Genomic DNA, 12744 nt, shown 5'->3' with positions numbered 1-12744 from the left:
AGCAAACCTGCTCAACCTTTTTTTCCAGAAGAAGACGTTACCTTTGTTATACTAGACACTGAGCAAACCCGCCTCTTTTCAGATAGAGACACTATCCCTATCTTCTAAGACTGTTTATTATATAAACATCCTTAAACGTGTAATCAAGGGGCACCTGGGTGGCTCAGTTGGTTAAGCATCCAGCTTTGGCACAGATCATGATCTCACAGTTCATGGGCTTGAGCCCCGTGTCAGGGCCTGTGCTGACAGCTAGCTCAGAGCTTGGAGCCGCTTCAGGTTCTGTGTTTCCCTCCTTCTCTGACGCTTCCTTGCTCACACTGTCTCACTCTGTCTCTCAAAAATAAATAAAAAACATTAAAAAAAATTTTTTTAAGGTAGTCAAGTATAAGGCAGGTAATACCTCTGCTTGTAAGATAAGCAGAAATATGAGAGACCGACCCATGGATAATTGTCTCCCAGTTTTCTTCTGTGTGTTGCAGCAGTTTGACCACATAGTTATATAGAGAAAAGTCTAGTATCCCCCATACTCAAAAAGAAATGAGCTAAAAAAAATTGAAGTAGAATACATTTTATTTTTAGAGTTAATAAACTTCTTGTAACCAAAGAGCATACAGATTTAATTCATATTTTCATTCTGATGTCATGTTGGATCAAAATTATTCTTTTCTTTCTTTGTACCAAATTCCATATAGTTTAGGGGTGGGTGGAAAGGGTAAATGTAGTAAAAAGGTACAAGCTTCCAGTTATAAAACAAGTAAGTCCTGGGGATGTAATATGTAAAATGGTGACTATAGTTAATAATTATTGCATATTTGAAAGTGGCTGAGAGTAGATATTAAGTGTTCTCATCACAAGAAAAAAATTGTAAGTATGTATGATGATGGATGTTAACTAGACCTAGTCTGGTGATCATTTTGCAATATATATATATATTGAATCATATTATACACCTGAAAGTAATATGTTATATGTCAATCATACCTCAACTAAAAATATACCACTGGTCTAGTACTTAGAAGTATGACATACCAAATGCCAAAGTTCCATATTGTTATTTGGGTCGTTCTTTCTATATCTCATACATTTCTGTTATCCCCTTCCTGACCCCCAAGCTTTAGTTAACTAATTCTTCACCTTGGATTATTTGTGATTATGGCTTCTCAAAAAAGGGATTGCATCTTAATTTCCTTGACTATTCCCTACTACCAAACACAATATTTTAGTTGCAAAGAAACTTAATAGTTGTTAATAGGAATGGACAATACAAAATAATATTGCCTAACTTAGACCATACTAAGCATAGGAACTTCAGAAAATTAGGATGACCAAAATTTCCACAAGTAACAAGAATGACTTTTAAGAACAGGTTAAAAAGGTTAATGTAAAATATAACAAAAAGCATATAATTTTTCCACTGTATAGAAAGGTAATGGGTAGAGCCATATATTGATTTTAAATTAATTCATTTAGAGTGTCATGTGAAATAATAAATATATGTATATATATTTATTTATAGGGAATGTGAGTGAGGGAAGGGGAAAAAGAAAAAGAGGAGTGAGAGAGAGAGAGAAAATTCCAAAAGCCAAAGCAGGGCTCCATCCCATGACCCTGGGATCCTAACCTGAGCTGAAATCAAGAGTCAGATGCTCAACTGATTGAGCCACCCAGGCATCCCAAAATTTTATATATATATATAAAATGTTTGAGAGAGAGAGCACGCCAGAGAGCAAGATCGTGCAAGCAGGGAGGGTCAAAGAGTGAGGGAGACAGAGGGTCAGAAGCAGACTCTGTAATGACAGCAGATAGCCTGATGTGGGGCTCCAACTCATGAACTCTGAGATCATGACTTCAAAGTCAGTCGCTTAACCAACTGAGCCACCCAGGTGGACCTCTAATGGAATATTCAGTGTAATAAAAATTTACATGAAGTTAATAGTTTGTTAACTTCTAAACCATACAATGGTGAGCATCCTTAAATAATACAGGACAAAGATGTGAATTAACTTTCTAAATTCAGGTAGTTCTGTAGACGAACTGGTATTAGAAGTGAAAATATTCCATTTGGGAGCATATTATTAGTCAGTAGTTGAGTCCTGATGGTTACTCTGCAAAGATGTAATAGTTCACAGGGATCTTTGTATCTTGTTGAAGGAATGTAGTCCAGCCAGTTAGAAATAATTGGACGTCTTCCTAAATTTAGTTGTGTCTGAAAAAAGGAGAGACAATTTAATTTTGTAACATGGATCATTGTCAAATTAATTAATATTTTTATTTTCTATTTAAATTCAGAAAATAGATCTTAAATTTATGTTACCCTTATAATATTTTTACAAAACACTTTTCCAAAGTATTTTTATTCCCATTTTATTCTCACAATGATATATAAAGTTTAAATAGTATGTCTGAGGACACAAAACATTTCTTACAGCTATGAATCTATATATGTTTTTCATTTTAGACAAATCATACACTGATGTTTTATCAGCTTTTCCTTCCAGAGTAGTGTTTTCAACTTGGCTATATACTGGAATTATCTAGGGGGCTTTAAAATATATGGAGATTTTACTCCAGAAATTTTGACTCAATTCATCTGAGGTTGCGCACAGACAACATAAATTCTAAAAGTCCCCATTAGGTGAGTTTCTTGTAGAATACTGCTAACCCATGAGAAGTCCTGATAGGAGGCTCATTTATATGAAAAGATACATTTTTAAGTTTTAGTTAAGATATCCCTTTTAAAGAGTTAAGTCTAGAAGTAAAATGCTAATGAGGTTGACTTTGGAGTAAAAGATATTGCTATATTACAGACATATTTCTCCAATAGAACCTATACTCTACAGACTATATGGTACTTTTACTTAAAATATATATCTTGTTATTTATTCAGTAATCAGCTAATTAAATATGTGGTATATGCTTAACACTGAGCTCAGTGCTTGGGATTTTTACTAAGGTATGCAAAATAGTCTCCGCTTACAAAACTGAGGGATAGATATTAAAAAATTTTTTTTAATGTTGATTTTTGAGAGAGAAAAAGCTCACGTGTTGTGGGGAGGGAGAGAAAGAGACAGAGAATCCAAAGCAGGCCTCCACCTTGTCAGCACAAAACCAACATGGGGCTCAAACAATGAACAGTGAGATCATGACCTGAGCCAATGTCAGACGCTCAACCAAGTGAGCCAAGCAGGCACCCTGAGGGACAGATATATTCAGTTGCACAAATATTTTAAGCCTTTATATTTTTATTTCTCAGCATGTGATTGTGAGAATAAATCTCTCATTTTAAAATATTCTACTGCAAAAAGGTCTATTAGATTTTTATTTTATTGTGTTTCTAAGACATAGAAATCCTATGAATGTAGGTTGTTATGAACATAGGTTGTTATGTAATTGAAATATAATAATATATGTATCTACTTAGTAACTAATAAAATTATAGATTTAACTTTTTTAAATGATTTCATATTTAGAAGACAAAATTATGAAATAAAGGACTAATGTTTGGGATAATTTAGGTTTTACCTATTTTTAATTTAAAAGCCTACACTCAATGATTAATCTTTCACTGGATATAATTCATAGTTATATAATTCATATAACTTCATTCTTCTCTCACAATTTAATCTTAAAATTGATCAATATTTGAGCCCACACACAAAGAACAGTATTTTGCTTGCCTCTATTTCCCTGATTGGAATGGCAGAAAGCACTCTGGAACATAGCAGTAAACATGATTTGGCATCTTCCTGGATGTCTACCAATTCATGATCAACCATTATTCTCACTGTTGAAGGGTAGAACAATATTGTTGTCACAATGTTGATAGGATTTTTTTCTCTTTCTAAGATTCCATATTGCAGGAGTATTTTTAAGATAGTAGATTGTCTTGTCTGAGCCACATAGAGTAGAGGTGTGACACCACTTAGTGGGCTTGGACAGTATACTGGTGTGAAAGTTCTGGAAATCAAACAAAAACTTCATTTAATACAGAATTAAGAAATGTGGTAAACATTTTGTCTTAACAGTAAAGGGAAATTAATAGTATTCTATTAAGTATTAAGTGTCTTTAGTAACTTTTAATGTAATTTACCTTTTATATGACTTAAAAAATATTTTGAGAGAGAGAGAGGAAGAGGGAGAGAGAGAGAGAATCCTAAGCAGGCTCTGCACTGTCAGGACTCTATCTCATGAACCATTAGATCATGACTTGAGCTGAAATTGAGTCGGATGCTTAAGCGAATGAGTCACCCAGGCACCCCTACCTTTATGTATGTCTTAAAAAGAGTTTTTCACTCTAAGACTCTAGACCAAACTGAAAGTTAAAAAAAAAGAAAATTTCTATTACACATTTAGACTTTGAACTTGTAAAAACAAAAGTTTAAATGTATGGAAAGTGTTTACTTTTAGTAATAGCAATTTTGTTTCTCATTGGAAAAATCCTATTGTTATTAGAACCAGTATTATAAAACTCATGTAGGTCTGGAAAATTTTAAACAGAAAAGGGAAAAAGGCTTTTTAAAATTTCACCTTATTAATAGAACACAATTTTTTTGTTTGCTTTTCTTCTTGATCATATATCAGTCATGAATTGAGTTTGGAGATTAGATGAGAAAAGGAAAAGTGCAACTACCTTAATTCTATCTTTTTTTCACTTTATTTTCAGACAAAGAGAGCCAGAGAGAGAGAGAGAGCGAGCACGCATGCTGGAGAGAGAATCCCAAATAGGCTCTGCACTCAGGGCTTAAACGAACGAACTGTGAGATCATAACCTGAGCTGAAATTAAGAGTCAGACATTCAACCTACTGAGCCACCCAGGTATCCCCTATTTGTTTTACTTTAATATAATTAGAATTGGTATTTGCAGGTAGGTTTGAGCAATGAAAGTTTTTTTTCTAATTTGACATAGTCTTTGCAATTCTTTCATTTAATGGGCATTTATGTTTGCTAATGAATTGGTCTCTGTATGTAGATAGGATGTGATATAACCAACCACACAGGATTTTATGTATTTGTTTAAAGTTTATTTAGAGAGTGCTTTCACATGTGCGAGAGGGGGAGGGGCACAGAGAAAGGGAGGAAGAATCTCAAGCAGGCTCTGCACTGTCAGCATAGAACCAGACTCGGATTTGATTTTATGAACCTCAGGATCATGACCTGAGTTGAAACTAAGAGTCAGATGCTTCATGGACTGAGCCAACCAGGTGCCCCCACAAGGGATTTTATATTATCAAGCCTTGAACAGGCCAAATAAAAATAACTTCTAGGACTAAAGAAAGGGAAATTTTATTCATGATCCTTTGTCTCTGGAGTTCTCTTGATTGGTCTAATAAAATACTAATATGTTTTGCAGAACAGCATATAAACTATACTGGCTTTCGGACAACAATGCAGAGCAAGGAAACCATTATTTAAAGAGAGGAACTTTAAGATTGCATGTACTTAATAAGGGAGGCAACATGGTATAATGTTGTAAACAATGGAAATTTAATGGTTCTAGATTTTAGGTTTTGATTCTCCTAACTAGCTCTATGATGTTGGGTCAGTCAGTCTCCTTCAGTCTTAGTTTTCTCATGCATTTATGTATTTATTTGTTCATGATTGGTTAATTTATTCAATATTTGATTGTCCAGAGTATACTGAGTACTAGATATACAGAGATGAAAGTTAGAGTCCTTCATATCAAAATGCTTATTATAATTTGGTAAAGGAAATGGACAAATAATTCAATAATACAATACAAAATGATAATTGCTAGGATGGAAGCATTCTTGTTTTACTATAGAAACACTGAAGGGGAGCATTTAACTTTACCTAGAATAACCATTATTTATAGGTTATCCTGAAGCTAAGAATTGAAGGATTAGTGGGTATTTATCAATGAAAAGATTGGAATATTTCATTTGTAAGCATAAAGCAACATTGGAGGTTTATCTGAACTAACTATATAAAATGAATGTTTTGTGTCTGATAAGTTTTCTGGTTGAAGTGTGTTTAGATGTCCTGAAGACTTCCCCTGTAATAATTCCCAAGGAATTCCAAGAGAACAGTTATAAAATCACTAGACCAACTAGTTTATCTCCAAAGCTTCACTGAGTATTGAAATGACAAGATTTTGTGGTTAAAAAATGGTGTGGTGTAATAGAGAGTAGTTAGTATCTTAGAAATTAAGAAGTAGGTTTTTGCTGTAACTGCCAGTGATACTGAATATATGCTTCTAAGTTCTGTATGTAAATGTGCACATCGGAATCATCTCCAGATCAGCATTGCCCTGGAGATCTTATCTTTTTCACACATATTTCCAATATATATCCCAATTGAACTCCTAAAGTACGTTTCCTTCTGCATTCTATATCCTGCTTTTTGGTATACACTTTCTCAAAACTATTGCTTGCAACTTTTTTGTATTGATTTGTATGCTCTTCCCCTCCCTTTTCAATTCTGGGCTGAGTCTTGCTCATCATAAAAGACTCTGTCTAATAAACTCTTTTGTGAAGGTTTCGTGGATGACCTGACCTTCCTCTTCACATGATTCGTTGTACATTCCTCCATTAAGCCCATGTCATTTTGGACAACTTGTTTAACATCTCTAATCTTCAGTTTCTTCCATCCGTGTCTTAGAGTTTTCAGGCTACAGATCTTTCACTACCTTAGTTAAATCTATTTCTAGGTATTTTATTCTTTTTGATGCAAGTGAGATTGTTTTCTTGATTTGCTAATGGTTCATTGTTAGTATATCAAATGCAACAGGTTTTTATATATTGATTGTATACATTGCACCTTTGCTAAGTTTATTAGGTTTAACTATTTTGGTGGAGTCTTTAGGGCTTTGTAAATGAAAATCATGTCATCTACATATAGTGACAGTTTTACTTTGTCCTTTCCAATTTAGATGTCTTTAATTGATTAACTTACCTATCTACCTGCCCACCTACTTAATTCCTCTGTCTACGACTTTTAATACTACATTGAATAAAAGTGTTGAATACTATGTTGTCTTGTTCCTTATCTTAAAGGGAAAAAAAGCTTTCAGCTTTTCAGCATTGAATATGATGTTAGTTGTGGGATTGTCATATATAGTCTTTATGATGTTGAGGTAACTTTCATCTATACCCGCTATGTTGGATTTTTTAAATCATAAATGAATGTTGAATTTTTTTCAAATGCTTTGTCCTCATCTATTGAGATGATCATGTAATTTTTATCCTTCATTTTGTTAATGTGGTGTGTTGATTGATTTGCAGGTATTGAACCATCTTTGGTTCTCTGTAATAAATCCTACTTGATTATGGTATATATATTGCTGAATTTGGCTTGCTAATATTTTGTTGAGGATTTTTACATCTGTTTTCTTCAGGAATATTTACCTGTTATTTTAGTTTATTTTATTATTTCTATTTCTATTTCTATTATTTCTATTTTTATTTTTATTTTCAGTGTCCATGTCTGGTTTTGCCATTAAGGTAATTCTAGCTTGTAAAATGAGTATGGAAGTGTTCCCTCCTTTTCAGTTTTTGGAAGAGTTTGAGAATGATAGATATCTAATCTTCTTTGAATATTTAGTGGAACTCAACTAAGGCTGTCTGGTCCTGGACTTTTGTTTGTTGGGAGGTTTGAAATTATTGACTCAATCTTCTTACTAGTATTTGGTTTATTCAGGCTTTCTATTTCCTTATGATTCAGTCTTGGAAGACTGTTATGTTTCTGGGAATTCATCCATTTCTTTTAGGTTGTTGACTTTGTTGGTATATAATTGTTCCTAATTGTCTCTTATGATACTTTGTATTTTTTTGGTATCAGCTGTAATTTCTTTCATTTATGACTTTTTTATTTGGACTCTTTCTTGATGAATCTGACTAAAGTTTTGTCAGTTCTATTTACTTTTCTTTTTGTTTTAATTTATTTTTAAATAGTTTATTGTCAAATTGGTTTCCATATAACACCCAGTGCTTCTCCCCACAAGTGCCCCCCACCATGACCATCACCCCCACCTTCCCCCTCCCCCTTTAGTACATGGTTCGTTTTCAGTATTCAGTAGTCTCCCTTGATCTGTGTCCCTCACTCTCCCCCACTCTCTTTCCTCCTTCCTCTCTCCATGGTCCCCTGCCAGGTCTCTCCTGTTAGACCTATGAATGCAAACGTGTGGTATCTATCCTTCTCTGCCTGACTTATTTTGCTTAGCATGACACCCTCAAGGTCCATCCACTTTGCTAAAAATGGCCAGATTTCATTCTTTCTCATTGCCATGTAGTACTCCATTGTATATATATACCACATCTTCTTGATCCATTCATCAGTTGATGGACATTTAGTGAGTCTATTTACTTTTCAATGAACCTGCTCTTAGTTTCATTGATCTTTTCTATTTTATTTTTAGTTTTTATTTCATTTATTTCTGCTCTGATTTTATGTCCTTCTACTAGCTTTGAATTTTGTTTTTCTAGTTCCTTTTGGTGTAAACTTAGTTTATTTGAGATTTTTTTTATGTAGGGCTGTAACACTATAATCTTCCCAATTAGAACTGCTTTTGCTACATTTTGTTGATTTTGGTAAGCTGTATTTCTATTTTTATTTATCTCAGGGTGTTTAAAACATGTTTTTTAATGTTTACTTATTTTTGAGAGAAAGAGAAAGTGTGAGCACTGGAGGGGCAGAGAGAGACTTCAGGCAGACTCCAGGTGGGGCTAGAACTCATGAGCCTTGAAATCATGACCTGAGCTGAAGTCTGATGCTCAACTGACTGAGCCACCCAGGCACCCATCTCAAGGTATTTTTTTGATTTCTTCTTTCATTTCTTTCTTGGCACATTGGTTGTTCAGCAGCATGTTGTTTTTTTTTTTTTTAAGTTTTTTTTGAGAGAGAACTTGTGAGCATGGGGGAGGGGCAGAGAGAGAGAACAAGAGAATCCCAAGCAAGCTCTGCACTTCTAGCACAGAGCCTGATGGCGGGCCTGATCTCATGAAAGGTGAGATCATGACCTGAGCTGAAGTTGTACATTCAACCAACTGAGCCACCTAGGCATCCCAGCAGTACATTTTCAAATCCCCACATATTTGTGATTTTGTGATATTTTCAATGTTGTTCTTGTGATTTATTTATAGTTTCATATCATTGTAGTTGGAAAAGATGCTTGATATGATTTCAGTCTTCTTGTATTTATCATGACTTGTTTTGTGGCCTAACATAATATATCCTGAAAAATATTCCATGTGCATTTGGGAAGAATGTATATTTTGCTGCTTTTGTATGCAGTATTCTGTTTAAATATATATTAAGTCCATTGGGTATAATGTGTCACTTAAGGTTGATATGTTCTTATTGATTTTCTGTTTGGAATGGTCAACCCATTGATGTAAATAGGGCCCCTTTCTATTATTTTATTGCTATTAATTTCTCCATTTATGTCTGCTAATATTTTATATATTTAAGTCTTCCATGTTGGGTGCATAAATATTTACAAATGTTATATATTTTTCTTGGATTGGCCCCTTTATTTTTATATAATGCCCATTTTTGTCTGTTTTAAAGTCTATTTCATCTGATATAAGTATACCTACCCTAACTTTTTTGTGGGGTAAGGTTTCCATTTGCATGAAACATTTTATTCCCCCCCCTTCACTTTCAGTCAGTGTGTGTCCTTACATATGAAATGAGTTTCTTGTAGGCAGTAAGGTAGAGGGATAGTGCAAAGATGGTGGGTACCTGTCTATGCCAGCCCTAGCAAAGTAGATGGAGAATGCTGGAAAGATGCCTGCTGGTACCTTTGTTCTTAGAGAGTCTCAACAGGTTTCTGCCCTTCTGGCAGATACCTTAAGGTTAGCAAATGAATCTCCTTCACATATGGGCTAGGCATTTTTCAACCTGTAACTTTCGTACTTGGTGCCAAAGTGAATGAGTCTGCTTATGCGTCCTCTAAGAGTGGTATCTCCATTCCCTAAAACCCTGTTTCTCCTAGACATAAATCCTGCTGGTTTCAAAGCCAGATATATTGGGGGTTCATCTCTTCAGTGCAAGTCCCAAGGGTTGGATGTCCAATGTGGGGCACAAACCCCTTGCTCTTCACAGAGAAGCTCTGTATTTGTGAGATCCCTCTCAACTCTTCCAGTCTGTGGGGTCGGGACACTGGGGGTGACATTTTGACAAGACTATGTCTCTGCTTCTTTTATCTATCTAAATGTGGCCTGTTAATCTTTGTTGTGGAGGATCTGTTCAGCTAAGTTGCCTCCTCCACCTCCTGAAGGGGAATTGTTGCATATGTAGCTATAGATTGTTGTATCCATTGGAGGAGCTAAGTTTAGGATTCTCCTACACTACCATCTTGAACCACCTCTGATCTTACTCACTCTTAAGATATTTGACTAAGAATCTTGTAAGTATAGGAATTCATGGGATTTAGGGAACAAAGATACCACAAGTGGTCCTTGTTAAGATTTAGAGATATTAGTTGATTTTTAAGATAATAAGATTAATATTACCTTTACAAGGTATTTTGGACCACAAATGTTGAAAATATAACTAAAACTTAAATACGTTTGAAATGAGATTTAAAAGTCTAATCTGTACTCAAATGACATGATTAATCCTCATGTTTAAAGAGCATGTTACTATAAACCAAAATTTGCTTAATCTGTACTGACAGTTAATTATAGCAGTACTTATATGGATGGAGTAAGGCAAGCACAGCAAGAATTAGTTTTTAAATGTGAAGTTAATGAACTGAACTCTCTGTATCTGAAAACCTGTCATATATGCTTGTGAAATGGGGCATAATATTTCCATATAGACATGCAAAGAATGATTCAGTTTTGTAGCTATACTAATTATACTACTTTTTTCTACTCCTTCTCCTTTAGTTTTTAGCCACTAAATTTAAGAGAGGCTTCTCTATAATAATTTTATTTCTGATATTTAGTACAGTTGACTTTCTTGGAACCATGTTTTATCCTAACTTAGTAAGGCTATTTTCACCAAATTATCTACCTACCTCTTTGGCTGTTCCTTGTCAATGATCTTTTACTGGTTCCTCTTTCTTTCCCCTTAACGTCTAAGTAAAGATATGGCCATTTGAGTAATTTTCATGTGATTTATGTTCTTAAGCAGTTTCATCCATGACCATAACTTTAATTACTGTCTATTAACATAGTCAATTCATTGAATGCATACTGTATGCCAAGCACTGTTTTAGGTACTTGGCATACGTGAATGAACATAACAAAGATGCCTACTTTCCTGCTTGTATTGTAGTGAGGAAAAACAGACAATACAGAATGAACATAGCAGAAAAGCAAATTTTATAATATGTTAGAAGACTTGATAAGAAAAAAGAACAAGTAGAGCAGTATAAGAAGTATGAAAGTACTGGAGGGCATATTGAGGGTATTTTCCAATTTTAAAATAGGATGATAGGAGAGGGCAATACTGAGAGATGACATTTGGATAAAGAAGAAGGAGATGAAGAAGTTAACTATTGGATATTTAAGGACCCTAAGGCAGGTAAGTGTTGCTGGAGTGGTGAGGGAGGAGTAAGGGAGCCAGTGTGGCTGAAAGAGTGATGGGACTGAGGAGGAGTAGGAAACAAGGGCACAGATAGTTGGATGCCACATCATATAGAAAACTGTGGATCACTGAAAGGACTTCATCTTTTACTTTAAATGGAATGGAGGAGCCACTGGAGATTTTGAGTAGAAAAGCAACGTGATCTTATATTTGTTGAGAATTTATTATGAGAGAGGAGGAGGAAAATTACATGGTGCCAGGCAATAACAGTAAATAGTTAAATTCTGTATATTGTTTGAAGGTAGAACCAACAGATATTCTGACAGATAAAATGTCGAATGTCAGAGAAAGAGACTCAAGGATGACACAGTCTAGTCACTTACTACTTATCTGTACCTGGATATTTCTTAGGTAATGCAAACTACTATGTCCCAAACTGACTCTTTAGGTTCTTTGTAAATAATTTTTTTTTAATTTTTTAATGCTTTTTTAAAAAATTTATTTTTGAGAGACAGAGAGAGCATCAGCAGGGGAGGGTCAGAGAGAGGGAACTACAGAATCAGAAGCAGGCTCCAGGCTCTGAGCTGTCAGCACAAAGCCCAATGTGGAGCTGAAACCCATGAACTATGAGATCATGACCTGAGCCGCTTAACTGACTGAACCACCCAGGCTCCCCTCATGGAGCTGACTTTTAATGATAGTGGATAGTTAACAAATCAGTGGAAAACAAAACAAAACAAAACAGCAGCAGCAAATGAGCATATAGTGATTGATGTTGTGCAGAGAATTAAAATAGTTTTGTGAAACTGAATGAGTGGCTTCTTTAGATGGTGTGACCAGAGAAGGCCTCTCTGAAGAGATGACATTTATACTGTGTTCCATCTGATAAAAAGGAACTAGCCATTAGAAGAACTGAGTGAAGAAATTTCCAGGTAGAGGGAAGTTATTTTTTTTTCAATTTTAGTTTTTAAAATTTGAGTATAATTAACACACAATGTTATGTTAGTTTCTGATATACACCACAGTAACTTAACAAGTTTATGATTTTATGTTATTCTCACCACAAATATAGCTACCGTCTATCACCATACAATGCTATTACAGTATCATTCACTATATTCTGTATGCTGTGCCTTTTTTTTCCATAATATTTTATTGTCAAATTGTTTTCCATACAACACCCAGTGCTCTTCCCCTCAAGTGCCCTCCACCATCACCACCACCTGTCTTCCCCCCTCCCCCCTCCCCCC

The 12744-nt window shown here is 34.8% G+C and overlaps 1 protein-coding gene across 2 annotated transcripts in view; it reads right to left on the bottom strand.

Moving 5' to 3' along the window:
• Nucleotides 1-1991: 1991 nt before the first annotated feature.
• ASB17 (ankyrin repeat and SOCS box containing 17) overlaps nucleotides 1992-12744 on the bottom strand; it is a 13581-nt gene continuing 2828 nt past the window's right edge. For both annotated transcript variants that reach the window (XM_029948749.1, XM_029948750.1), the window contains 2 exons: nucleotides 3678-3957; nucleotides 1992-2206 (listed from right to left, as the gene is read on the bottom strand). In XM_029948749.1, the coding sequence (XP_029804609.1) occupies nucleotides 2000-2206; nucleotides 3678-3957 (487 nt within the window). In that variant the 3' untranslated portion in view covers nucleotides 1992-1999. The remainder of the gene's footprint in view (nucleotides 2207-3677; nucleotides 3958-12744) is intronic.

This window comes from Suricata suricatta, chromosome 8 (assembly GCF_006229205.1).
Source record: "Suricata suricatta isolate VVHF042 chromosome 8, meerkat_22Aug2017_6uvM2_HiC, whole genome shotgun sequence".
Lineage (NCBI taxonomy): Eukaryota > Metazoa > Chordata > Mammalia > Carnivora > Herpestidae > Suricata > Suricata suricatta.
This window is presented reverse-complemented; position numbering and strand designations above follow the sequence as displayed.